At 47.4% G+C, this 23086-nt stretch overlaps 2 protein-coding genes and 1 long non-coding RNA gene across 11 annotated transcripts in view; all 3 read left to right on the top strand.

The window, feature by feature from the left end:
* The first annotated feature begins 933 nt into the window (after positions 1-933).
* LOC310697598 lies at positions 934-3039 on the top strand. Of its 2 annotated transcripts, none has more exons than XR_014521080.1 (3): positions 934-2092; positions 2287-2396; positions 2813-3039. It is a non-coding gene; the product is annotated as an uncharacterized lncRNA (long non-coding RNA). The 2 variants fall into 2 exon arrangements; XR_014521081.1 differs by lacking the exon at positions 2287-2396 and adding an exon at positions 2484-2680 and having other exon boundaries at positions 2911-2947.
* Positions 3040-3246: 207 nt separating this feature from the next.
* KLHL26 (kelch like family member 26) lies at positions 3247-18640 on the top strand. 8 transcript variants are annotated; one of them, XM_083483842.1, is made up of 4 exons: positions 3254-3457; positions 5199-5313; positions 10209-10391; positions 14402-18640. In XM_083483842.1, the coding sequence occupies exons 3-4, from the start codon at positions 10210-10212 to the stop codon at positions 15981-15983; spliced, it is 1764 nt and encodes a 587-aa protein (XP_083339968.1). In that variant the 5' UTR covers positions 3254-3457; positions 5199-5313; position 10209; the 3' UTR covers positions 15984-18640. The 8 variants fall into 8 exon arrangements, 5 of the variants coding, with proteins under 5 accessions (XP_083339964.1, XP_083339968.1, XP_083339967.1 ...); XR_014520995.1 differs by lacking the exon at positions 5199-5313 and having other exon boundaries at positions 3259-3457; positions 10217-10391; positions 14402-16805; positions 18154-18640; XR_014520996.1 differs by lacking the exon at positions 3254-3457 and having other exon boundaries at positions 5175-5313; positions 14402-16512; positions 18154-18640.
* A 3605-nt stretch (positions 18641-22245) lies between these two features.
* CRTC1 (CREB regulated transcription coactivator 1) overlaps positions 22246-23086 on the top strand; it is a 50104-nt gene continuing 49263 nt past the window's right edge. The window contains exon 1 of the mRNA XM_083483924.1: positions 22246-22435. Within this exon, the coding sequence (XP_083340050.1) occupies positions 22307-22435 (129 nt within the window). The 5' untranslated portion in view covers positions 22246-22306. The remainder of the gene's footprint in view (positions 22436-23086) is intronic.

Below are 23086 nucleotides of genomic sequence, written 5' to 3'. Positions count from 1 at the left end.
TGTTTTATTTTTAAGCAGAATCACATTTGTCCCATTCACACTTCACACTTTTTTTTTTTTTTACAGTATGGGAAATGTCCTTTCATGTATCCTTCCCTCGAAAGACTTTTCATGGATACAGAATCATAGAATCAAATAATTGTAGAGTGGAAGGGACCCCAAGGGTCATCCAGTCCAACCCCCTGCAATTCAGGAATATTTCACCCCACCTGGGGCTCGAACCCATGACCCTAAGACAAACTTTTGTAAATAAAACATAAATACCCCTCTCCAAAACTTATATCTCTCTGTCTCAAGTCTGTGCGTTTTCAAAGTGAACGCTTACTCATACAGCGTATCTGGGATATTTCATTTATGTTATGAACTTTATCGAGCTGTCACATGGTATGGATTTTTTTTTTTTTAAAGCACCGTATCTTATCTTATTTGCCTTATGAACTCTACCTAGCTAGGAAACGGCACTTTTAAAGCAAACATTTATTGGCACTGCACACCCCCAATATATTTATCTGGATATTTACAGGAGTAGTTTGTAAGATAAACTATACCACATATAAGATAGCGTATGTTTAAAGGAAGCAATAATTTATACTTCCTTGTGTGCTCTCTCTATTTGGCTATAAATAAATAGTTTATATGTATTTTCTATAGTTAAGTCTTTTACCTCTGTCGTCAGTACATTTTATTTTATTGCTAGGGTTAGTAGCTGATGCAAATAAGGATTTTTCTGATTCTGATCCTAAATAATTTATAAGATAAACTAGCTTATATTTATAAGAACATTAAGGTAAGATAGCATGCTTTATGTTGAATGGAAAATATATATTGTGCATTTGGCCTACCCCGTGATATAATAATAATAATAATTTATTATTTGTACCCCGCCACTCTGGGCGGCTTCCAACAAAGATGAAAAATACACTAAAATGATACAGTGTCTCTGCTTATAGCACTTACGTGTATTGTGCTATAGATAGATACTGTAATATATAACTCGTTTATAAGGTAAGCTGTCTATAACTATATAACTATTTCACCCAGGAAGGCAACTCTGCCATCGTCTTCCATTATCTTCTTCTTCTTCTTCTCAAGGAAAAATTTCACAACCCTCATTTAAATACATGCAAAACAACAACAGCAACACTGAAACAGACTGAATTGATCTTAACAGAATTAAAATTGAAGCCTTAGAATTAAAATGCAAGGAGATTGCAATAAAAAGGTGGCCTTTTGTTAATAGCGGCGTTTGCGAGCTTATTGTGTTTTAAAGGAAACATTTGGTATTTGCACTGCTAATTGCAATGAGAGATATAGATAAAATTCATTATAATAAATGTACATATATATTTTAAGAGAGACGGGCAAGTAGATGTGCTTTTAAACGGACATTTATATTTTATATATTGCTGTGTAGGGGGAATGGACAAGCCTGCGTCTGTGTGCTTTCAAACTGACATTTATATTTTATATTATGAGGGAAAGGCAATGCGCCTGTGTGCTTTCAAATGGATATTTACATATTATGGTATATATTGTGTATAGATGGGCAAGTCTGTGTTTGTGCGCTTCCAAACTTAACATTTATATTTCATATATTAGAGAACAAGTCTGCGCCTATGTGCTTTTAAACTGATACTTATATATTATATAGTGTATCTCTGAGATGAGATTTTATATTTTGTCTTAGAGAGAGGGACAGGCAAGTCTTGACCTGTGTGTTTTTTAACTGATATTTATACAAATATATCGAGAGAGGTCTGCACCTGTGTGCTTTTAAACTGATATTTACATATTATATAGTGTATCTCTCTAGAGAGATGAGATTTTATATTTTATATTAGCGAGATGGACAGGCAAGTCTGCGCCTGTGTGCTTTTTAACTGATATTTATATATTATATAGGGTATCTCTCTAGAGAGATGAGATTTTATATTTTGTATTAGAGAGAGGGATAGTCTGCGCCTGTGTTTTTAAACTGATATTTATATAAATATATCGAGAGGTCTGCGCCTGTGTGCTTTTAAACTGATATTTATTTATTATATAGGGTATCTCTCTGATGAGATTTTATATTTTATATTAGAGAGGGACAGTCTGCGCCTGTGTTTTTTACCTGGTATTTATATAAATATATCGAGAGATCTGCAGCTGTGTGCTTTTAAACTGATATTTACATTATTATATAGGGTATCTCTCTAGAGAGATGAGATTTTATATTAGAGAGAGGCACAGGCAAGTCTGCGCCTGTGTGCTTTTAAACTGATATTTATATAAATATATCGAGAGAGGTCTGCGCCTGTGTGCTTTTTAACCGATATTTATATAAATATAGCGAGAGAGAGGTCTGCGCCTGTGTGCTTTTTAACAGATATTTATATAAATATAGCGAGAGAGAGGTCTGCGCCTGTGTGCTTTTAAACTGATATTTATTTATTTATTATATAGGGTATCTCTCTGATGAGATTTTATTTTATATTAGAGAGGGACAGTCTGCGCCTGTGTGTTTTTTAACTGGTATTTATATAAATATATCGAGAGGTCTGCGCCTGTGTGCTTTTAAACTGATATTTATATATTATATAGGGTATCTCTCTGATGAGATTTTATATTTTGTATTAGAGAGAGGGACAGTCTGCGCCTGTGTTTTTTAACTGGTATTTATATAAATATATCGAGAGAGGTCTGCAGCTGTGTGCTTTTAAACTGATATTTACATTATTATATAGGGTATCTCTCTAGAGATATTTTATATTAGAGAGGGACAGTCTGCGCCTGTGTGCTTTTAAACTGGTATTTATATAAATATATCGAGGTCTGCGTCTGTGTGCTTTTAAACTGATACTTATATATTATACAGTGTATCTCTCTAGAGAGATGAGATTTTATATTTTATATTAGAGAGAGGCACAGGCAAGTCTGCGCCTGTGTGCTTTTTAACTGGTATTTATATAAATATAGCGAGAGAGGTCTGCACCTGTGTGCTTTTAAACTGATATTTACATTATTATATAGGGTATCTCTCTAGAGAGATGAGATTTTATATTAGAGAGGGACAGTCTGCGCTTGTGTGCTTTTAAACTGATATTTATATAAATATAGCGAGAGAGACGTGAGGAGGTCCGTCTCTGAGGCGACCTTCCCCGCCTTCTCTTCTCCTGAGGTAATACGAGAAAAAGGCGGGCTGGCCTTGACTCCGCCCCTCGCCCCGCCCCTCCGCCGCGTCGCCACGTCCCGCCTTCCCGCCTTCCGGCCTGCTCTGAGGCGCAGCGTCGGCGTCGCCTGGCAGGGGAAGCCGGGCCTGGCGAAGGCCTAAGGCGGCGTCGGCGGGCAAGATGGCGGAGTCCGGAGGGGCCGAAGCCTTCGCCTCCGCCGAGCGGCCGCCCACGCCCAGCGTCGCCGGGGGAGGCGGAGGGAGCGGCGGCGGCGGAGGAGGCGGCGGCAGCAGCAGCAGCAGCAGGTGAGGAAAGAGGGAGGAGGAGGGAGGAGGAAGAAGAAGCGCCCGCTCTTGATGCGGGAACTCCCTGCACTTGACTATTTGGTACCCGTTATTCTTGCTGCTTTGCTTTCCTGGCAGCACATCATTTATTAAGATTTTTCTTTATATTTTTTAGCGCTGTTTTTGCTGTTATTGCCATGCTTAGTGCATCGGTTATGTTCATTCTACATTATTTGTTATTATCATAGCATTTAGCATATCGTTGTTGCTGTTATTTCGTTGTTATTCTGCGTTATTTGTTGCCATCATCCTATTTAGTATAGAATTGTAGAAGTGGGAGGGACCCTGAGGGTCATCTAGTTCAACCCCCTGCAATGCCCAGCGTGGGACTCGAACCCACAACCCTGGGATTAAGAGTCTCGTGCTCTGCTGAGCTGCCCCAGTCTTTGGGGTATCATTGTTGCTCTTTTATTTTATCACATGCATATCATTATTTTGCAGTATGTGTTGTTGTTGGTTAGAGCCTGGTGCTGGTGATGTCAGGGTTATGGGTTCAATCCCCGTATGGGGCAGCTGCATATTCCTGCATCACAGGGGGTTGGACTAGATGACCCTCAGGGTCCCTTCCAACGCCACGATCCTACAATTCTGCAATTTATTATATCGCTGCTATTCTGAATTTATCCTGTTACTATCATTACTATTTTATATCACTGATCATTATTATATTTATATCATTGTCACGGTTTTATTTTATCATATGCCTTGCATAATTCTTTTATATTGTTATCATATTGATTATATCTTTGTTAGTTTTATTTTATTGTGTTCCTATCATTGTTATTTTACGTTTATTATCCTTATCATTGTATCATTGTTACTGCTTCATTCCTATCATTATTACTTTATATTATTTTTTTTATCACAATATATTTTTGTTGTGTTGTTGTTATTTACTGTGTCTAATTTGTGGCTGGGGCAACCCAGTCAGATGGGGCAGCGTATAAATAAATTATTGCTATTATTAATATTATTATTAGTACTACTACTTCTATTTTATTTTATTTTAGTATGCTACATTTATTGTCATTTTGACCATCGTGGTTGTATCAACCACAGAATAGTAGTAGGTGTTGTAATAATAATACAGTGGTACCTCTGGATGTGAACGGGATCCATTCTGGAGCTCCATTCGCATCCTGAAGCGAATGTAAGACGAGTCTGCACATGAGCGGGCTGCATTTTGCCGCTTCCATGCATGCGCGTGACGTCATTTTGACCGTCTGTGCATGTGCGAGCGGCGAAACCCGGAAGTAATACACTCTGTTACTTCTGGGTCACTGCGAAGCGCAATCCGAAAATATTTAAGCTGAAGTGTATTCATCCCGAGGCATGACTGTAATAATAATAATAATAATAATAATAATAATAATACAGTATATAAACTCCCCCTTTCTAAAACACGGCCCATCAAACAGCATAGAGTTATATAATTGTAGAGTTGGAAGGGATCCCTAGGGTCATCTAGTCCAAACCCCTGCCATGCAGGAATCGTTTGCCCAGTGTGGGACTCGAACCCACAACCCTGAGATTCAAAGTCTCGTGCTCTACCAACTGAGAGGTATACCCCCCACCACTCGACGATTCAGCTGAAGAGTTCTGACAGGTATTACAAGTAAGCTTGTTGTAGGTAAGTTCAAGTGCTTTGTTAAATGGCTGTGTGTATTTTGCTAAAAAATGAGCAAGCTTTCCGGTTTCACAGAGTACTTCTTCAGGCTGGATGTTGGAGGTGGAGATAGTTGTCCTCGACCACGTTGCAAAAGCCCCAGTCTCTTTCTTGAGAGACAGAACACAGGAAATGGCCTTTTATATCCCAGGTCAGATAATGAGTCGATTTCGCTCAGGGTATTGCCTGCTCTGTGTTGATCTGCAGCTGGACTGTTGACATCAGGCAGACACCTTCCCTGTATTCTTTCCGGCACCTGCTTAAAACATTTTATTCTAGGCTAGCCTATCTAGACAAGTAGATGATGATTTAGAGAGAGAACGCGCTACCATTTGTTTTAATCATTGTTTAAATATTTTTAATACCTGCCTTTTTAAAAAAATTGACAGTGTTTAATGTTTTATTTTATATTGTTGTGAACTGCTTAGAGCTTCCTAGTTTTTTAAAACAAATGATCAAGTGGTATATAAGTTTTGTTTAGTAACAACAACAACAACAATAATAATTTTTATTGCACCCTGCCCATCTGACTGGGTTGTCCAGCCACACTTCCAGCATATATAAAAACATAATAAAACATTACACATGATAAGACTTCCTACTACAGGGATGCCTTCAGGTGTCTTCTAGGAGTCTGGTAGTTATTTATCTCCTTGACATCTGCTGGGAGGGTGTTCCACAGGATGGGTGCCACTACTGAGAAGGCCCTCTGCCTGGTTCCCTGTAGCCTCACTCCTCACAGTGAAGGAACCACCAAAAGGCCCTCAGTGTCTGGGGTGGAGACGCTCCTTCAGGTATACAGGGCCGAGGCCGTTTAGGGCTTTAAAGGTCAGCACAAAACTGAGTTGTGCTCTGAAAAGTACTGGGAGCCAGTATAGATCCTTTAAGACTGGTGTTATATGGTCCCGGCGGCCACTCCCAGTCACCAGTCTGGCTGCTGCATTCTGGATTAGTTGTCGTTTCTGAGTTACCTTCAAAGGTAGCCCCACGGAGAGTGCATTGCAGTTGTCCAAGTGGGAGGATAGCTAGGGCACGTACCAGAGGAGATGGGTCTCATTCTGATCTGTATTTGCTCCTAAGCAAGAGTGAAAACTTGCAGCCTCCTAACTCAGGCCAGTTGTGCTTTAGCTCTTAAGAGACCCTGAGTGTCCTGCATTCCTGATTTGTCAATTTAAAACATATTGGTGGACATAAAAAAACCCACACGCCTGCCAAAGGGGAGACTCTGCGGGACTTAAGTTTTAGCCCACCACTGGCCTATAGGGCTTCAAATATCCTTTCCAGATGTAAGGATCTCCTCACTCTGCACTTGCTCAAGAGAGGTGTTGTGCTCTTGTTTTGTACGGCGGTGAAAGATTTGAATTGTTTCAGTAACCATGGGTACCGCTAATTTATCTGAAGGAGGCTGACTGTATTATATGTATATATGCTTTTTTAAAAAATTCTAATTGCCATTTTAGAAGCGGAAAATGTGCCTTCTGTGCAGGCATGTAACTTGAGGCACTAAGTGAGCAGCGTTTAGTAGAATAGCATTAGGTTTTAAGTATCCTTAATGCTTCCCTCCTTTATTTTCCGGTTTGTGTGCCTGGGATAAAGTTTTAAGACTCTTCTTCTTCTTCTTCTTCTTCTTCTTCTTCTTCTTCTTCTTCTGCTGCTGCTGCTGCTGCTGCTGCTGCTGCTGCTGCTGTAGTACGAATCCAGAATGATGGATCTTGTGCTCATCAAAGCATTTGATGAAAAAAAGTTAAGGGTCGTGGGCTAGGATTAGGATTATTTTCCACATACACACAAAATGTGCATTAAGCCAAGCCACAGTTCATTCTACCGAGCAGCTGGGAGAACTCAGTCAGTAGAGCTTGTGACTCTTAATCTCGGGGTCATGGGTTCAAGCACCACCTCTGGCAAAAGATTCCTGAGTTGCAGGGGGTTGGACTAGATGACCCTAGTGGTCCCTTCCAACTCTATGATTCTATAAACAATTTCCCTTAGCCTTCTTTCTGCTTCTGCACATCTCCAATCAAAAGGAGTCGGAAAGAATAGCTTGTTCACAAACGGCATCGTAGCTTTGTTGTACCTTAATGGGATCATTTCAGTGCTGATCTGTCTTATGAGTTTGTTCTGTTTAGGATTTTCTGTGCCTCCTTTCAGCCACAAAGGCTCCATGGGGGAAACACAAAACAGTAAGCAGTGCACAGTACAGTAAAATCAATAGGATACGATTAATAACTGGGAGGGGAAAATGGACACATCACTACTGTAATACCATCCAACAGCAGCAGGGAGGAAAGAGGTTTTTTTTAAAAAAAATATTTTTATTAAACAATTTTAACAGAACAACTTATCAAGAGTTAATTGAAATGGGGTGGGCCATTCCTCTGTAAGGGATGAAAGTTAAGATATAGTGATAAGGGGGATCTGGTCCTTTCTTTTTCTGTTTCTTCTTACTTTAGTTTCTTTCTTCTCTTTACTGTATTTCCTGTAGATTGGTTTGTTTCTTTTACTGTGTTTCTGAAAACTTCATTTAAAAGTCCCCCCCCCCAAAAAAAAATTAACCGGGCATCAAATTTCATTTTGGGTGCTAGGAAGGGACATGGCATGGCAGAGTGTGTGTGAGAGAGAGAACTGAGTGTCCTGCTTATTTTTTTACTGCCCCCTGTCAATTACCTCAAGGAAATGTGGCCCTCCCCAGAAAAAAAAGAGTTCCCCTTCACTGAATTAAAACAATCCAGAAAAGATGTTTACCATGTGCCTAAATCAGTGCTTCCCAAACTTGCGCTTCTCAAGCTGTTTTGGACTACAACTTCCATCATCCCTAGCTAGCAGGACCAGTGGTCAGGGATGATGGGAATTGTAGTTTAAAAAAAAGCTGGAGACCCAAGTTTGGGAAACCCTGGGCACTAAATTCTCCAGAAAAGAGGAGGCCAAATGGACCTTCTAGGAGAGAAGGTTCTGGTAAGGATTACAAAACAGCTAGCCGATGCAAGGGGTTGTGGATGTCCCAGCATATTCAGATGTGCAGCGGGAGAGATTTGGGAGCCCTGCTTCCTGCTTCCAAGCCCTAGTCCTGTGAGCTAGCCAGGGGCACCTCACCTGGACGCTGTCACAATGGCCACTTCAGCCCAGCTCAGGGGGCAGGGGGAATCCATCTGCCTCAGCTGGCAGCTGCAGTTTGCTTTCATGCTTCTCATGGCACCCAATGCTGTTGGTCCCAGACTGATCAGGTAAGGTGCCAGAATGATAAGTTGTGGCTGAATTGTGAAAAGACCCCTGCTTGCTCTTTGGTTGAAGCAGGCTAGGGAACCAAGCTTTACTTAGGAATCTATTGGGATATCTGCCCTATACCAGGTTCCTCCAGCTCAAAATCATCTACACCGACTGGCAGTGGCAGTTCTAATAAGAATAATAATAGTAATAGTAATAATAATTTATGTATACCCCTCCCATCTGGCTGGGTTTCCTCAGCCACTCTGGGCGGCTCCCAACCGAATATTAAAAACAGAGTACAGCGTTAAACGGGATGCGGGTGGCACTGTGGGTTAAACCACAGAGCCTAGGGCTTGCCAATCAGAAGGTCAGCGGTTCGAATCCCTGCGACGGGGTGAGCTCCCGTTGCTCGGTCCCTGCTCCTGCCAACCTAGCAGTTCAAAAGCACGTCAAAGTGCAAGTAGATAAATAGGTACCGCTCCGGCGGGAAGGTAAATGGCGTCTCCGTGTGCTGCTCTGGTTCACCAGAAGCGGTTTAGTCATGCTGGACACATGACCTGAAAGCTGTACGCCGGCTCCCTCGGCCAATAAAGCGAGATGAGCGCTGCAACCCCAGAGTCATCCGTGACTGGACCTAATGGTCAGGGGTCCCTTTTCCTTTACCTTACAGCGTTAAACATTAAAAACTTCCTTAAACAGGGCTGCTTTCAGATGTCTTTTAAAAGTAAGATAGCTGTTTATTGCCTTGACATCTGATGGGAGGGTGTTTTACAGGGCAGGTGCCACTACTTCTCCAGGTTTTCAGGCAGAAGTTTTTGCCAGCTGTGGCTGGAGACACCAGCAAGTGAACCAGCGACTCTCTGAGTGCAAGGCAGATGTTCAGAATAGACCACTGTGTTCTGCCTTGGTCAGACCACACCTGGAGTCCTGGGCACCACAATTTAGGAATGATGTCGACAAGCTGGAAGTTGTGCAGAGGAGATGATCAAGGGTCTGGAAATCAAGCCTTGTAAGGAATGGTTGAAGGAGCCGGGTATGTTTAGCATGGAAAAGAGGAGACTTAAGAGGAGATAGAATAGCCATCTTCAACTACAGTGGTGCCCCGCAAGACGAATGCCTCGCAAGACGAAAAACTCGCTAGACGAAAGGGTTTTTCGGTTTTGCGTTGCTTCGCTAGACGAATTTCCCTATGGGCTTGCTTCGCAAGACGAAAACGTCTTGTGCTTTTTTCTTAAAGCCGCTTGAAGAGGCGCCGTTGCGACGGACTGTGCCTCGCAAGACGAAAAACATCGCAAGACGAAAAGACTCGCGGAACGAATTATTTTCGTCTTGCGAGGCACCACTGTACCTCAAGGGCTGTCAGATGGAAGATGGAGCAAGCTTGTTTTCTCCTGCTCCGGAGGGTAGGACCTGAACCCATGGCTTCAAGTTACAGGAAAGGAGATTTTGAGTAAGCATCAGGAAAAACTTCCTGACAGTGAGAGTTGTTTGACACTGGAACGGTCTCCCTGGGTTGCTTGTGGACTTTCTTGGAGCTTTTTAAGTAGAGGTTGGATGGCCATCTGTCCTGGATGCTTTAGCTGAGATTCTTGCATTGCAGGGGGTTGGACTGGATGACCCTTGGGGATCTCTTCCAACTCTACACTTCCAGGAGGGCATCATAGACCTTGTGGGAGAGGGGATGCTGGGCGCGATGGGCCTCCTCTGGCCTGATACAGGCGTGCTGCCGAGCTCTGCCCGCCTTCCTGCGGCCCTGATTGTGTCAGTTATACAGGCCAGCAGTTTGAAAGCCTCTCTCTCTTGTTTCCTCTTTCCCCCCATATCACCCCCTCACCCTCGCAGCATGGCAGACAAGAGCAGCACTTTGAAATGCACTTTCTCCGCCCCGGGCCACAGCGCGACCCTCCTGCACGGCTTGGCCTCCCTCCGGGCTCAGGCCCAGCTGCTGGATGTCATCCTCACCATCAACAACGAGGTCTTCCAGGTCCACAAAGTTGTCCTGGCTGCCTGCAGTGACTACTTCAGGTGAGAGACCCGGAGTAGTACCCCCTCACCTCTGCTCCAGCGTTAGGAGCTCAGATAGTAAAGGTAAAGGGACCCCTGACCATTAGGTCCAGTTGCGGACGACTCTGGGGTTGCAGCGCTCATCTCTCTTTATTGGCCGAGGGAGCCGGGGTACAGCTTCCAGGTCTTGTGGCCATTTACCTTCCTGCCGGAGCGGTACCTATTTATCTACTTGCACTTTGACGTGCTTTCGAACTGCTAGGTTGGCAGGAGCAGGGACCGAGCAACGGGAGCTCACCCCATTGCGGGGATTCGAACGCCAACCTTCTAATTGGGAAGCGCTAAGCTCTGTGGTTTAACCCACAGCGCCACCCACGTCCCTGGAGCTCCAATATGGTACCTTAAACCTAGCTTACGGTTGCCACAACGGAATGTCTCTTTCTTTTTATAACAATTTTATTGAAAGCATTTTTAAAAACATATTAAACAATAACACTGAAACTCATTTATAAGAAAATACAGAACACTATTGTACAGAAAAGAGAAAGAGGAAAAAAGAATAGACTTGAAGAATAACTGAAAAGACCCTTTATCACATTTATATTGTGCATATCTTATCATTTACCCACACTCCGAAAGGCAGGCTCCCCCAGCTCTCACCTGGGTGCCTACCTCCTCTCCCAGTCTCCCACCCTGACTGAGATCCTTTTAAAAAAAACACAAAACAATTTTATTGAAAGTTTTAAAACATATTAAACCACAGAGCCTAGGACTTGCCGATCAGAAGGTCGGCGGTTAGAATCCCCACAATGGGGTGAGCTCCCATTATTCGGTCCCTGCTCCTGCCAACCTAGCAGTTTGAAAGCACGCCAGTGCAAATAGATAAATAGGTACCGCTCCGGTGGGAAGGTAAACAGTGTTTCTGTGCGCTGCTCTGATTTGCCAGAAGAAGCGGCTTAGTCATGCTGGTCACATGACTGCTGCATGTGCTGTACGCCGGCTCCCTCGGCCAATAAAGCGAGATGAGCGCCGCAACCCTAGAGTCGGTCACGACCTAATGGTCGGGGGTCCCTTTATCTTCCCTTTAAGAGCAGGTGAAATAAAGTGCTCCACAGAACACATCTTCACAGAGGTGTGGCGATAGACGTGAGTTTAAAAAGGGGGCTTATAGAGTTTCGTGGAAGAGGAGCAAAGAGGCACCTGTGGCTCATTAGCTGTGATGTTTAGGAGCGTTACCAGGAACATTTTGGCCCAGCCTCTGCGGAGGTCTTCTGGCATTGTGTAAACTTCCTGGAGGCACCTGATTGCTGCAGTGGCAGGCCGTGGGTTCCATAGGGTTGTGCGGCTGCCGCAGTGGGAACTGTAGTTCAGAGGGCACCAGGCTGGGGAAGGCTGAATCCCACGGGCCTCTGCTCTGATCTAGCAGGGCGCCGTCAGACCATATATCACCGGTCCTAAAGGATCTACACTGGCTTCCAGCATGTTCCCAAGCACAATTCAAAGTGTTGGTGCTGACCTTCAGAGCCCTGAAGGAGTGCCTGCACCCCCATTGCCCAGCCCAGAGACTGAGGTCCATCTCAGAGGGCCTGTCTTTTGGCGGCTCCCTCACTGTGGCAAGTGAAGTTACAAAGAAGCAGGGAGAGGGCCTTCTCGTTGGTGGCACCCTCCCCGTGGAACGCCCTCCCATCAGATTGTCAAGGAAATAAAGAACTATCTTGACTTTTAGAAGGCACCTAAAGGGAAGTTTTTAATGTTTGCTGTTTTATTGTGTTTTCAGTATTTTGCTGGGAGCATCTCAGAGTGGTGGGGCAACCCAGCATATTATTATTATTATTATTATTATTATTATTATTATTATTATTATTATTATTATTATTATTATTATTCCTTCAGCTGTGCTCCCGCTTCTGAGCCTGGCGACTCACCCCTCCCCACCCGCACAGCGGCTTGCTTTGCATTCCCCCTTCAGACTTGATATCTGGGGGGCTTGGGAAAACTACCACCACCATTGGGGCAGAGGATCTAGGCTCAAAGCCTTTGCCACGTCCCTGCTGGGTGTGTGTGTGTGTGTGTGTGTGTGTGTGTTGTTCTGAGCATATAGAAGTGGCGAGTAAGAGCCCCAATACCCATCTCCCACACTGGCCACTCGGTGCTTGGAACTGACCACCATTTCTCCGCCTTCTTGCAGCTGCTGGTGTTAACACCCTCCTTGCTTTTTTGGCTACCTTCTGAGATTTGTGTGTGGGTTATTATTATTATTATTAACTTTATTGGCGTTAGTTTCCCTAGTAACATCAAACCCCAGAGGTTTATTGCTCTTCCTAACAGGCGAGTGAATTTTCCCAAGAGCTTCTTTGATAACTTGGGTATGTAGAGGATCTAGTAGCATGTTCCTCCGTTTTTGTCCCCCCGCCTTGCCCCAATTTAGGTTCAGATCAAGGGGGCAAGGGAGAGGCGGCTCTGAAAAGCTTTTCGCCTCTTCTTTCTTTAATCTGGATTTCAGGGCTACGAAGTGTCGTCTTCTTACAACACCAGGATTATTTGACCGTGCCTCTCCGGACTTTTAGCTTGCTGTTGTTGATAAAAAGCCTTCCTCCCGCTCCACAACAGCTTAAGATATGCCGGCGTCATAATGCATAAAGCTTCCATTTGTTGCCCCGATGAACAATAACCATTTAGTGGCTTAGCCGGTCACTGAGTTGTGGGGAGGGAACTCAGCGCTTCGATTTTCCAGAGTAAAATTGACCTACATCTGGGCTGGGCTTAGACAAACGAGCGACAGATTCTCTTCTTCCCACAGACCCCTGTTGTTAGTCAGCTCCCTTTCCATTTACCTGTCTGCCCAGCCCTTTCCTGTCGGGTAGCATCTCAAGAGGATGCTTGGACAGTTCGCTGACATTTCACCTAAATATGCCAACAATTTCAGGGCTCCAGAAAAGCCGAATGCTGGTCAGAATAGAATGTGGTGAAAAGCCACCAGAGAAGGGTCAGGGCAGATTTCACTAGGGTGGGAGTTTCCTTAGCTGTGGGGCAGCTGCAAAGATTCTTAAATTTTATTTTTTGTTATTGTTTATTAAATTTATTGGCCACTTTCTTTACCAAGGTGACTTAAAACACATAAATGTACAGCACAAAAGAAAACACAAAATGTAGGGGTGAACCATCCCAAAGAGGCTACGGATAATTAAAAGTCAAAGGAAGGCCTGGTAGAAATGGAATACTTTTGCCTGGCGCCTAAATAATATGCAACAATTGGAAAATATTTTGCAGAATACTTAAAAACTCAGTGTAAAGATGTTAAAACTCAAATAGGATGTGAGTAAGAATAGCAGTGGGGGTAAACTTTTTGTTTTTTCTTGTGAGATAGGGTGAATGTATAGAGTAACTATAATATGCCACATAAATTCAAATTTTGAGGGAACCAGGGGGGTGGGAGCGGAAGTCATAGCTGGAAGGATTGATTGGTAAATTTAAAATGTTACTGAACTGCTTATTTGTTAAATACTACTACTACTACTATGGGACGCGGGTGGCGCTGTGGATTAAACCACAGAGCCTAGGACTTGCTGATCAGAAGGTCGGTGGTTCGAATCCCCACGACGGGGTGAGCTCCCGTTGCTCGGTCCCTGCTCCTGCCCACCTAGCAGTTCGAAAGCACGTCAAAGTGCAAGTAGATAAATAGGTACTGCTCCGGCGGGAAGATAAATGGTGTTTCTGTGCGCTGCTCTGGTTCGCCAGAAGTGGCTTAGTCGTGCTGGCCACAGGACCCGGAAGCTGTACGCCGTCTCCCTTGGCCAGTAAAGCAAGATGAGCGCCGCAACCCCAGAGTCGTCTGCGACTCGACCTAATGGTCAGGGGTCCCTTTACCCTTTACTACTACTACTACAGTTGGCCGGTGGGTTAAAAGGATAACTTTAACTTGGTGGAAATGGGAGTCACTCAGCAGCCTTTGGGGAAGCTGCCTGTGTTGACAAGCTAGGAATGGTGAATCTGAACACTCTCCTCTCTCTCTTGGGCTCTTTGACATCTAGGGCCATGTTCACTGGCGGAATGCGGGAAGCCAACCAGGACGTGATTGAGCTGAAAGGCGTCTCTGCGAAGGGCTTGAAGCACATCATCGAGTTCGCCTACAGCGCCGAAGTGACGCTGGACCTGGACTGCATCCAGGATGTCCTCGGGGCGGCCGTCTTCCTGCAGATGGTGCCGGTGGTGGAGCTGTGCGAGGAGTTCCTCAAGTCTGCCATGAGCGTCGAGACCTGCCTCAACATCGGGCAGATGGCCACCACCTTCAGCCTTGCTTCCTTGAAGGAGTCGGTGGACGCCTTCACCTTCCGCCACTTCCTCCAGATTTCCGAGGAGGAGGACTTCCTCCACCTTCCCCTTGAGCGCCTTGTCTTCTTCCTCCAGAGCAACAAGCTCAAGAGCTGTAGTGAGATCGACCTCTTCCGGGCCGCCATCCGCTGGCTGCAGTACGACCCAGCACGCCGCAGCAACGCCAGCCAGGTCCTCTGCCACATCCGCTTCCCGCTCATGAAGTCCTCCGAGCTGGTGGACCACGTCCAGACTTTGGACATCATGGTGGAAGACGTCTTGTGCCGGCAGTACCTCCTAGAGGCTTTCAACTACCAGATCCTGCCCTTCCGGCAGCACGAGATGCAGTCTCCCCGCACCGCCATCCGCTCGGACGTGCTCTCCCTCATCACCTTTGGCGGCACGCCCTACACGGACAACGACCGCACCGTGAGCAGCAAGGTCTACTACCTGCCGGACGGCAGCGCCCGGCAGTTTAAGGAGCTGACGGAGATGGAGGTGGGCAGCAGCCACACCTGCGTGGCGCTGCTGGACAACTTTGTCTATGTGGTTGGCGGGCAGCACCTGCAGTACCGCAGCGGTGAGGGGGCGGTCGACGCCTGCTACCGCTACGACCCGCACCTGAACCAGTGGCTGCGCATCCAGGCCATGCAGGAGAGCCGGATCCAGTTCCAGTTGAATGTCCTGCACGGCATGGTCTACGCCACGGGGGGCAGGAACCGCTCCGGCAGCTTGGCCTCGGTGGAGAGGTACTGCCCGCGGACCAACGAGTGGAGCTACGTGTGCTCGCTTAAGCGCAGGACGTGGGGGCACGCCGGGGCCGCGGTGGGGGGCAGGCTGTACATATCGGGCGGCTATGGGATCTCGGTCGAGGACAAGAAGGCCCTGCACTGCTACGACCCCGCCATGGACCAGTGGGAGTTCAAGGCCCCCATGAACGAGCCACGAGTCCTGCACGCGATGGTCAGCGCCAACAGCAGGATCTACTCGCTCGGGGGCCGCATGGACCATGTCGATCGCTGCTTTGATGTCCTGGCGGTGGAGTACTACGTCCCTGAAGCCAACCAGTGGACAACAGTCAGCCCCATGCGGGCGGGGCAGTCCGAGGCGGGCTGCTGCCTGCTGGAGAAGAAGATCTACATCGTCGGGGGGTACAACTGGCACCTGAACAACGTGACCAGCATCATACAGGTGTACAACACGGAGACGGATGAGTGGGAGAGGGACTTGCACTTCCCAGAGTCTTTCGCTGGAATTGCCTGTGTGCCGGTCATCCTGCCACAGACCACAGCTCGGAGGTGACCACCCTGAGACTTCAGCCCAGTCTCCCATGGCATTGCATGCCATCAAAGATATACTTTCTGGCCTGCCCCATTTTGGAAAATAAAATGTTTTGTGTCCACAGCAGGCGAGCAAGGTCTTCCACCTTACCCTCTTGTCCTCCATAACTTTTCGACAACTTGTGTTCCATCCCTCCTGGGTTGGAGGAGGTTATAAGGAAGACTGAGCTAGGATTGTGGTGGGGTTTGTACAAGAAGGGATGGGTGGTGCTCCCCATTAACTCCTCCCCCCCTTCTTGCAGGTATTTTTTATTTTAAAAAGAAGCTCCTTTCTCCTCCCCTCCATCCCCCAAAATTATGAACTGCAGAGTTTTTACTGCACCCCAAAGCATTGGGGCATGTGAGTTCGTTTGGTCTGGACAGTTTAAAAGAAAAAAAAAAAACTAAGGACGTCCTGAACTTCCGAAAAAGCAATAAAGGAGGATGAGGCAGCTGGCTGGGGTGGAGGAACTCACAGAGGAGACGGAAAATGTGTGATCTCATCCTAGCAGGTGTGCCTGTTCACCCCCCTCCCCCTTTGAAAAGCACATTTTAAACACAAGTACATCACATACTAGTTTGGGTAGTCTTCTTTCTCTCTCTCAAAAACCATAGAAGGAGTTCCCAAACCGCGTTCTGTGGACCACTGGCGGCCCACGAGCTTCATCCCGGTGGTCTGCTGCGTGTCTCTGATGGAACGGCAATAGAAGCTGCTGCTCTGTCGCCTTAAGTGGCCTGAGAGGAGTGGAGAGGATTAGCAGCAACATGGAACAGGAAGCTAGAATTGGGATATTCAAAACAACATGTAAGGAATAAAGCAATTCAAATGCAATTAGCAATTGTGCAGCGCGGTAATGGGCAGAAAAAGAAATTGAGCTTAAGGTTGGTGCTGCCCCCCTGCTTCCCCATGTTGTTCTCGCAGGACAGCAATGCTCCCCCAGATTTCTTGGGGCTGCCTTTCCCAAGTCAGCTGGCTGCCCACCCCCTGCCACAACACACCGTAACTCTGGTCTGGGCCAGAGATGGGCCAAGGAGGTGCTTTCTGGGTTGGACTGATTCCGAATAAGTGTAGATTATTATTTATTAAATTTTATGCTGCCTTCTGCTTGAAGATCTCCGGGCAGTTCGCAATGTAAAATTACAATATAAACAACACAAAATACATAATAAAAATGACAACAACAATCTAATAATCTCCCCTCCCACAACACATTTAAAAGGGAGGGCATTGTCAATCATCCAAAGGCCTGGTTTAAGAGGAACAATTTTGCCTGGTGCCTAAAGGTGTATAATGAAGGTACCAAGTGAGCCTTCCACAAACAGGGAGCCACTGTAGACAAGACCCCGTTCTGCCAGGTCTCACATCACCACACACTGCCCCTGGGCAACTGCCAGCCCCTGACAGTCCACCCTGCACCCTCGGGCGACCTCCCCTTTAATTTTTAAACTGGCCTTGAACCTGCCATTTTTAATTTCCCACAATGCCTATAGTGCACTGCTGCCCTGCGGTATCACGGGAACATTTGCGCCTGGTGGCAAGCTTGCTGCTCAAAAGACAGGAAACATTTTTCTGCTTTGCACATGGATTGTAGAAACACAGAATTGTAGAGTTGGACGGGGTCCTGTGGGTCATCCAGTCCAACCCCCTGCGATGCAGAAAAGCATCCCTGGCAGGTGGTCCCTGGTTCAATCCCAGTGGCAACTCCAGGTAGGGCTGGGGAAAACTCCCTGCCTCAAACCGGGGACAGCTGTTGCTGCCGGTCAGAGTAGACAATACCAACCTAAATGGACCAAGTGCCCTACTCTGTATACTTAGTTTCCTATGTTTCTAGAGGGGTCCTGCTGCGTAGTGGAACTGGCCAGAGGTTGCCATGCCTTATCCCCCATGATTATATTCCATGGAGTGGAGTTAGCACAGCTCCTCCTCTGTAGTTGCTCCCTGAGCTATAGTAGCCCCTGTGCCTGTAGCGTTGCTGCTGGCTGCAGCCGAGACTCTCTTAATGTATTTTAACCACACAGGTCTGAGCCACGGCTTATAGGATGGAACGAGCTACAAACCCACAAAACAAAGCGAGCTGTTTGGAACAGGCGAGAATGCATCCCTGGCCGTTCATGCCTTTTGCTAGTCAGCTTTTTCGCTTCTGTCTTAACAGATCGTGGACTCTTGGAGAACTTCCCACCCCTCCCTGCCAAGATGCGAAATTAAAGCAGGCTTTTCTAAGCACGTTTCGATGCGTTGACGTTCCAAATTATTTTGATGCACTTAAAAATGTTCGAGCGGCAGGCTCGCCTCCCCTCCTCCCTCTCACAGGAAAGTAAAGTAAGGGGGAGGGGAGATGCAGAAATTTAATTATTTGAAACGCAGCATTTTTTTCAGAGGATGTGTTCTGCATGTGTCGGTGGTCCAGAACTTTGAAGTGGGGTGAGATTTCTAACCAAAAGACTTGTTTCTTGTGTGGTGCCCCCTTTAACTTGAGAGTTTTAAAACGCACAACTTTTTTTTACCCCAATGAGATTTATTATTACTGTTCATTTCATTTCCATACCGGTTTATATTTCAAAGAAATAATCTCGAAATGGTTTGCAACACATGAAAACATCAAATGAAACAATCCAGAATAAAACAAATTCAAGCTTCAAGGGAAATCTTTCAGATCCTTCTGTAAGTGACATTTTAGGTAAAGGGTAAAGGGGACCCCTGACCATTAGGTCCAGTCGTGTCCAACTCGGGTTGCGGTGCTCATCTCGCTTTACTGGCCGAGGGAGCCGGCGTACAGCTTCTGGGTCATGTGGCCAGCATGACTAAGCCGCTTCTGGCGAACCAGAGCAGCGCACGGAAATGCCGTTTACCTTCCCGCCGGAGTGGTACCTATTTATCTACTTGCACTTTGATGTGCTTTCGAACTGCTAGGTTGGCAGGAGCAGGGACTGAGCAACAGGAGCTCACCCCATCGCGGGGATTCAAACCGCCGACCTTCTGATCGGCAAGTCCTAGGCTCTGTGGTTTAACCCACAGCGCCACCCACGTCCCTTTTGCTTCTCTATTTATTTACCTACTTAATTTATAGAGCTTCCCCCTAGCAGAAGGGATCTAGGAAGGCAGGGCGGCATAGCGATTAGAGTGTCACACCTGGGAGATCAGGGTTCAAATCCCCACTCAGTCATGAAGCTCACTGGGCGACCCTGGAGTCAGTCCCAGTCTCTTAGCCCACCTCACAGGGTCGTATGGATTAACGGGGCGGGTCCGGAGTTAAATGCAAAAAAAAATCAGCTCTTCTGCTGACCTTCTTAAGAAAGCTGGAGGGGCCAGTCAGAGGGAGATGTCAGTTGCCAGTCTGGCACCCAGAGATCTCCACATGGTTGCGATGGGTAAAAGTCACCCCACTTCAAAGTTCTGGGGAATTTCAAACACTGGACCCAACCAGCACAGGCTGGAGCTGACGGTAGTAAAAAATTCAACCTGTGGACACCAGTTTGAGGAAGCCTGCGCAAAAGAGAGGTAAGTTACTGCAGGGAAATTGCAGCACTTAACAACAGTGTGTCAAAAGGAACATAAATTGCAGGTGTAAGGTACATCTCACGTAGCTTTGTGAGTGCCTCAATCCTGCTTTCCTGGGTATCTTCTGGATTTGGGGAATGGGAGGGGAGGATAAGATCTAAGTCAGTTTAGGTTGGCCAGGAGGGGTGTGCTTGTTCTCTCTCACACAGCGTGCCTGCGCCCGTGGAGAGCGGCCTCATTTGTGGGTCTACAACCACTTCGCCTCCTTTCGAACTGCAACCTCCATGCTGCAAGAACTCGCTGGTATTTATTTTCAATACAGTGGTGCCCCGCAAGACGAATGCCTCGCAAGACGAAAAACTCGCTAGACGAAAGAGTTTTCCGTTTTTTGAGTCGTTCCGCAAGACGAATTTCCCTATGGGCTTGCTTCGCAAGATGAAACGTCTTGCGAGTTCTTGCGAGTTTGTTTCCTTTTTCTTAAAGCCGCTAAGCCGTTAATAGCCGCTAAGCCGTTAATAGCCGCTAAGCCGCTAATAGCCATGCTTCGCAAGACGAAAAAACCGCAAGTCGAAAAGACTCGCGGAACGGATTAATTTCGTCTTGCGAGGCACCACTGTAAAAATGAGTTTTGATACTGCTCTGTGAAAAGTACCTGGGGTGTTTTCTGCCAGAGTTTCGTTCTTGGTGGTGGTGGTGTCCAGCAGCGCTCTCCTTAAGTTCTCAGTGCAGAAGGGCTACAAAAGTTTGCTCGTGCTTCTGTCAGATTTGCGGCACTGAAAACGCCTGCCTTGCCTCCTCCGTGCCATTTGGGCCGAGGGCTGACTCCTAGTGAAAAACAAAACTGCATATGGTCCCGTCCCCCCCCATTGTGGAGACTGGCCAAAACATGACAAAACACGAAGAGATGGAAGGTTTCTAGAAATAAAAACATGGGGTTGTCTCCAAAATTAGTCATGCTCGGAGTTTACACATTTAAAAGAGAATTGGCATGGCTAACTGAAGCCCATGGATCTGACCCACTTAAATTAATGCTCCATTAGCATTGAATATAGCCCACTGTCTCTACTTTGGAGTCGGATTCAAGGTGCGCTTCGCATCGATGAAGGCAACTGCTTCAAATACGCAGAAAGGTTGACTTGCAGAACTCTCCGCCGCTGCATGTCGCCATGGTCTTTTCTGATGAGATGGTTCTCAAAGAGGATTATGGGAAATTCATGGTGGTACCAGAGACCGATATCTGAAACATCTATTTCTGCAACCTCCATATCCAGAGAGACTTCATAGAATTTATCTGTATTTTGATAATTTTATATGTTTCCAATTGCTTTTTTATTTTTAAAATGACTATTTTGCACCATGTTATGTAAACAATTTAAGGGATTCTGGGCTGCATCCAGAGCTAGCCCTGCTCACAGATTAATGGACAGGACTAATTTAGGTCCATTCATTTCAATAGGCCTGTGAGCAGAAATGAGTTGGTTTCAATCAATATATTTATTGATTGAATCAATATATTGTTAGACTGAAGCTGAGGCTCCAAGACTTTGGCCACCTCATGAGAAGATAAGACTCTCTGGAAAAAACTCTTGATGTTGGGTAAGATGGAGGGCACAAGGAGAAGGGGATGACAGAGGACGAGATGGATGGACAGTGTTATAGAAGCGACCAAAATGAATTTGATGAAACTCTGGGAGGCAGTGGAAAACAGGAATGCCTGGCATCCTCTGGTCCAGGGGGTCACAAAGAGGCGGACACGACTAAACAACAACATATATTGTTTAATAAAATGTTCAGAGGCAGCCTGTCACTGAACATCAGAATAAGCAGCCTCCCCCCTGCTGTGGCTTTTCATTTTAGTGCCATCATTTGGGGGTAGACTGCGCCTGTCTGTGGAGGCTCCATTATTTCTCATAACTTAATATGTCAGATATGGAGCAACAAGAGCGGGGGGGGGGTGTATTGGAGGCTTAAACTAATCAGGAAATTGAGAGAGGGGGAGGTTTAATTATTGGGGGCGGGGGGAGCCGGCCTACCAAGCAAGGAGGGCCTGAGAAAGGAGATAAAGCACTGCGCATGCGCTTGACATAGAGCGGGAGGGGGCACCACAAAAAACAGCTTTCTGCGCCTGCGGCGAAAAGCAGCGGAGGGATGGGTATGATAAGAGATGAGAAAGCGCGGCGCATGCGCCATGTCGCCTCGTTCCATTTCCCCCTCCGCTGCCGAGTTTGCGCGCTGTGGCTCCACTCGTCTCTCGCGAGCCAATCCCCTCTTCGCTTCCCACCTATTCTGCCCATTTCCAAGCTTGCGCGTGCGCAAAACCAACATCTCCCTCTCGCTACCTCGCCACCCACCTTTTGGTCCGCGCATGCGCACCGCGCCTACTCGTCCATCCCTCTCCCTCCCTCTTTCTATTTTGCGCGTGCGCGTTGTTGCATCCCGAGTTCTTTTCTCTCCGTCCAGCCCCCTTCTCGCTCGCGCGTGCGCACTGCGTCCGAACCTCCGCTCCGCAAGCCGTCCTCCTCCTCCCCCCCTCCTCCCTCTATTCTGCCCGTTCCTACGCCTGCGCAGTCGCGCGCCTGTGGGGCGGAGCGTGCGCAGTCGGCCGCGCCGCCTCTCCTGCCAGCCCTCTCTGACTTTGGCGCCTGCGCAAGTCGCCCAGATTTTGCTTGTTTGGTTGGCGGCGCGGCGGCCGGGTGGGAGGGAGGAGGAGGGAGAGAGGGCGCGCGCGGGTGCGCAGGCGCACTGGCGCCCGGAGCGGGAGGGGGCGGCGGCGGCGGCGGCGGCGGGAGGGATGCGGACGGGGGAAGATGGCGGCCTCGTCGAACAACCCGCGGAAATTCAGCGAGAAGATCGCGCTGCACAACCAGAAGCAGGCCGAGGAGACGGCGGCCTTCGAGGAGGTCATGAAGGACCTCAGCCTCACGCGCGCCCACCGGGTGAGCCCGGGCTGAGGGGTGGAGGCGCTGGGCGGGCGCCCCCTCAGGGAAGGAGGGAAGCCCCTCACGGCCGCCTCAGGGGGGAATAGCTCCGTGAGGGGGGGCGCGGGATGGAGGCGGCGGGCAGGCTGGCAGCCCCTCAGGGAAGGAAGCCCGCGCTCGCCTCAGGTCCGGGAGGGGGGAATTAAGCACGGTGGGGGGGGGAGGAAAGAGGGAGGGATGGGATGGAGGCGCCTGGCTGACTGACTGAAGGGAGGGACGCTTCAGCATCACTTCATACGTTTGCGTGAGAGAGGGATATTATGCGTGTGTGCATTTGGGAGGGGGGGTCTTGGAGGGGGGAGGAAGAGGAGGGAGGGAGGAGGAGGAAGACACCCCCCCAAGGAGGGAAGCTCAGCATCACTCCATTGTATACATACATACAACGTATACATACATACATACAAACATATACATACATACGTATACATACATACAAACATATACATACATACAAACATATACACGCGCACACAGGCACGCTGCCCATCTGGGTGTCTTTGAGGGGTGAAGAAGAGGAGAGAAGTGGTGGGAGGAGGAAGGCCGAGGGAGGGGGGGTGAGAAACGGGGTGGGGGGTTGGATGCGCTTGGCTGACATACCCCCCTTTTTAG

The sequence above is a fragment of the Podarcis liolepis genome (assembly GCF_965112155.1).
Source record: "Podarcis liolepis genome assembly, chromosome: 18".
Classification (NCBI taxonomy): Eukaryota; Metazoa; Chordata; class Lepidosauria; order Squamata; family Lacertidae; genus Podarcis; species Podarcis liolepis.
Note: the sequence above shows the minus strand (reverse complement) of the source record. Positions and strands in the feature narration are given on the sequence as shown.

Bases quoted from the DNA above. Each gene is read 5' to 3' on its own strand.
- KLHL26 (XM_083483838.1), top strand. From the start codon at position 3,333: ATGGCGGAGTCCGGAGGGGCCGAAGCCTTCGCCTCCGCCGAGCGGCCG. The intron at 3,458-10,208 runs GTGAGGAAAGAG...TCACCCTCGCAG, and splicing joins GGCAGCAGCAGCAGCAGCAG to CATGGCAGACAAGAGCAGCA. The intron at 10,392-14,401 runs GTGAGAGACCCG...TTTGACATCTAG, and splicing joins GCCTGCAGTGACTACTTCAG to GGCCATGTTCACTGGCGGAA.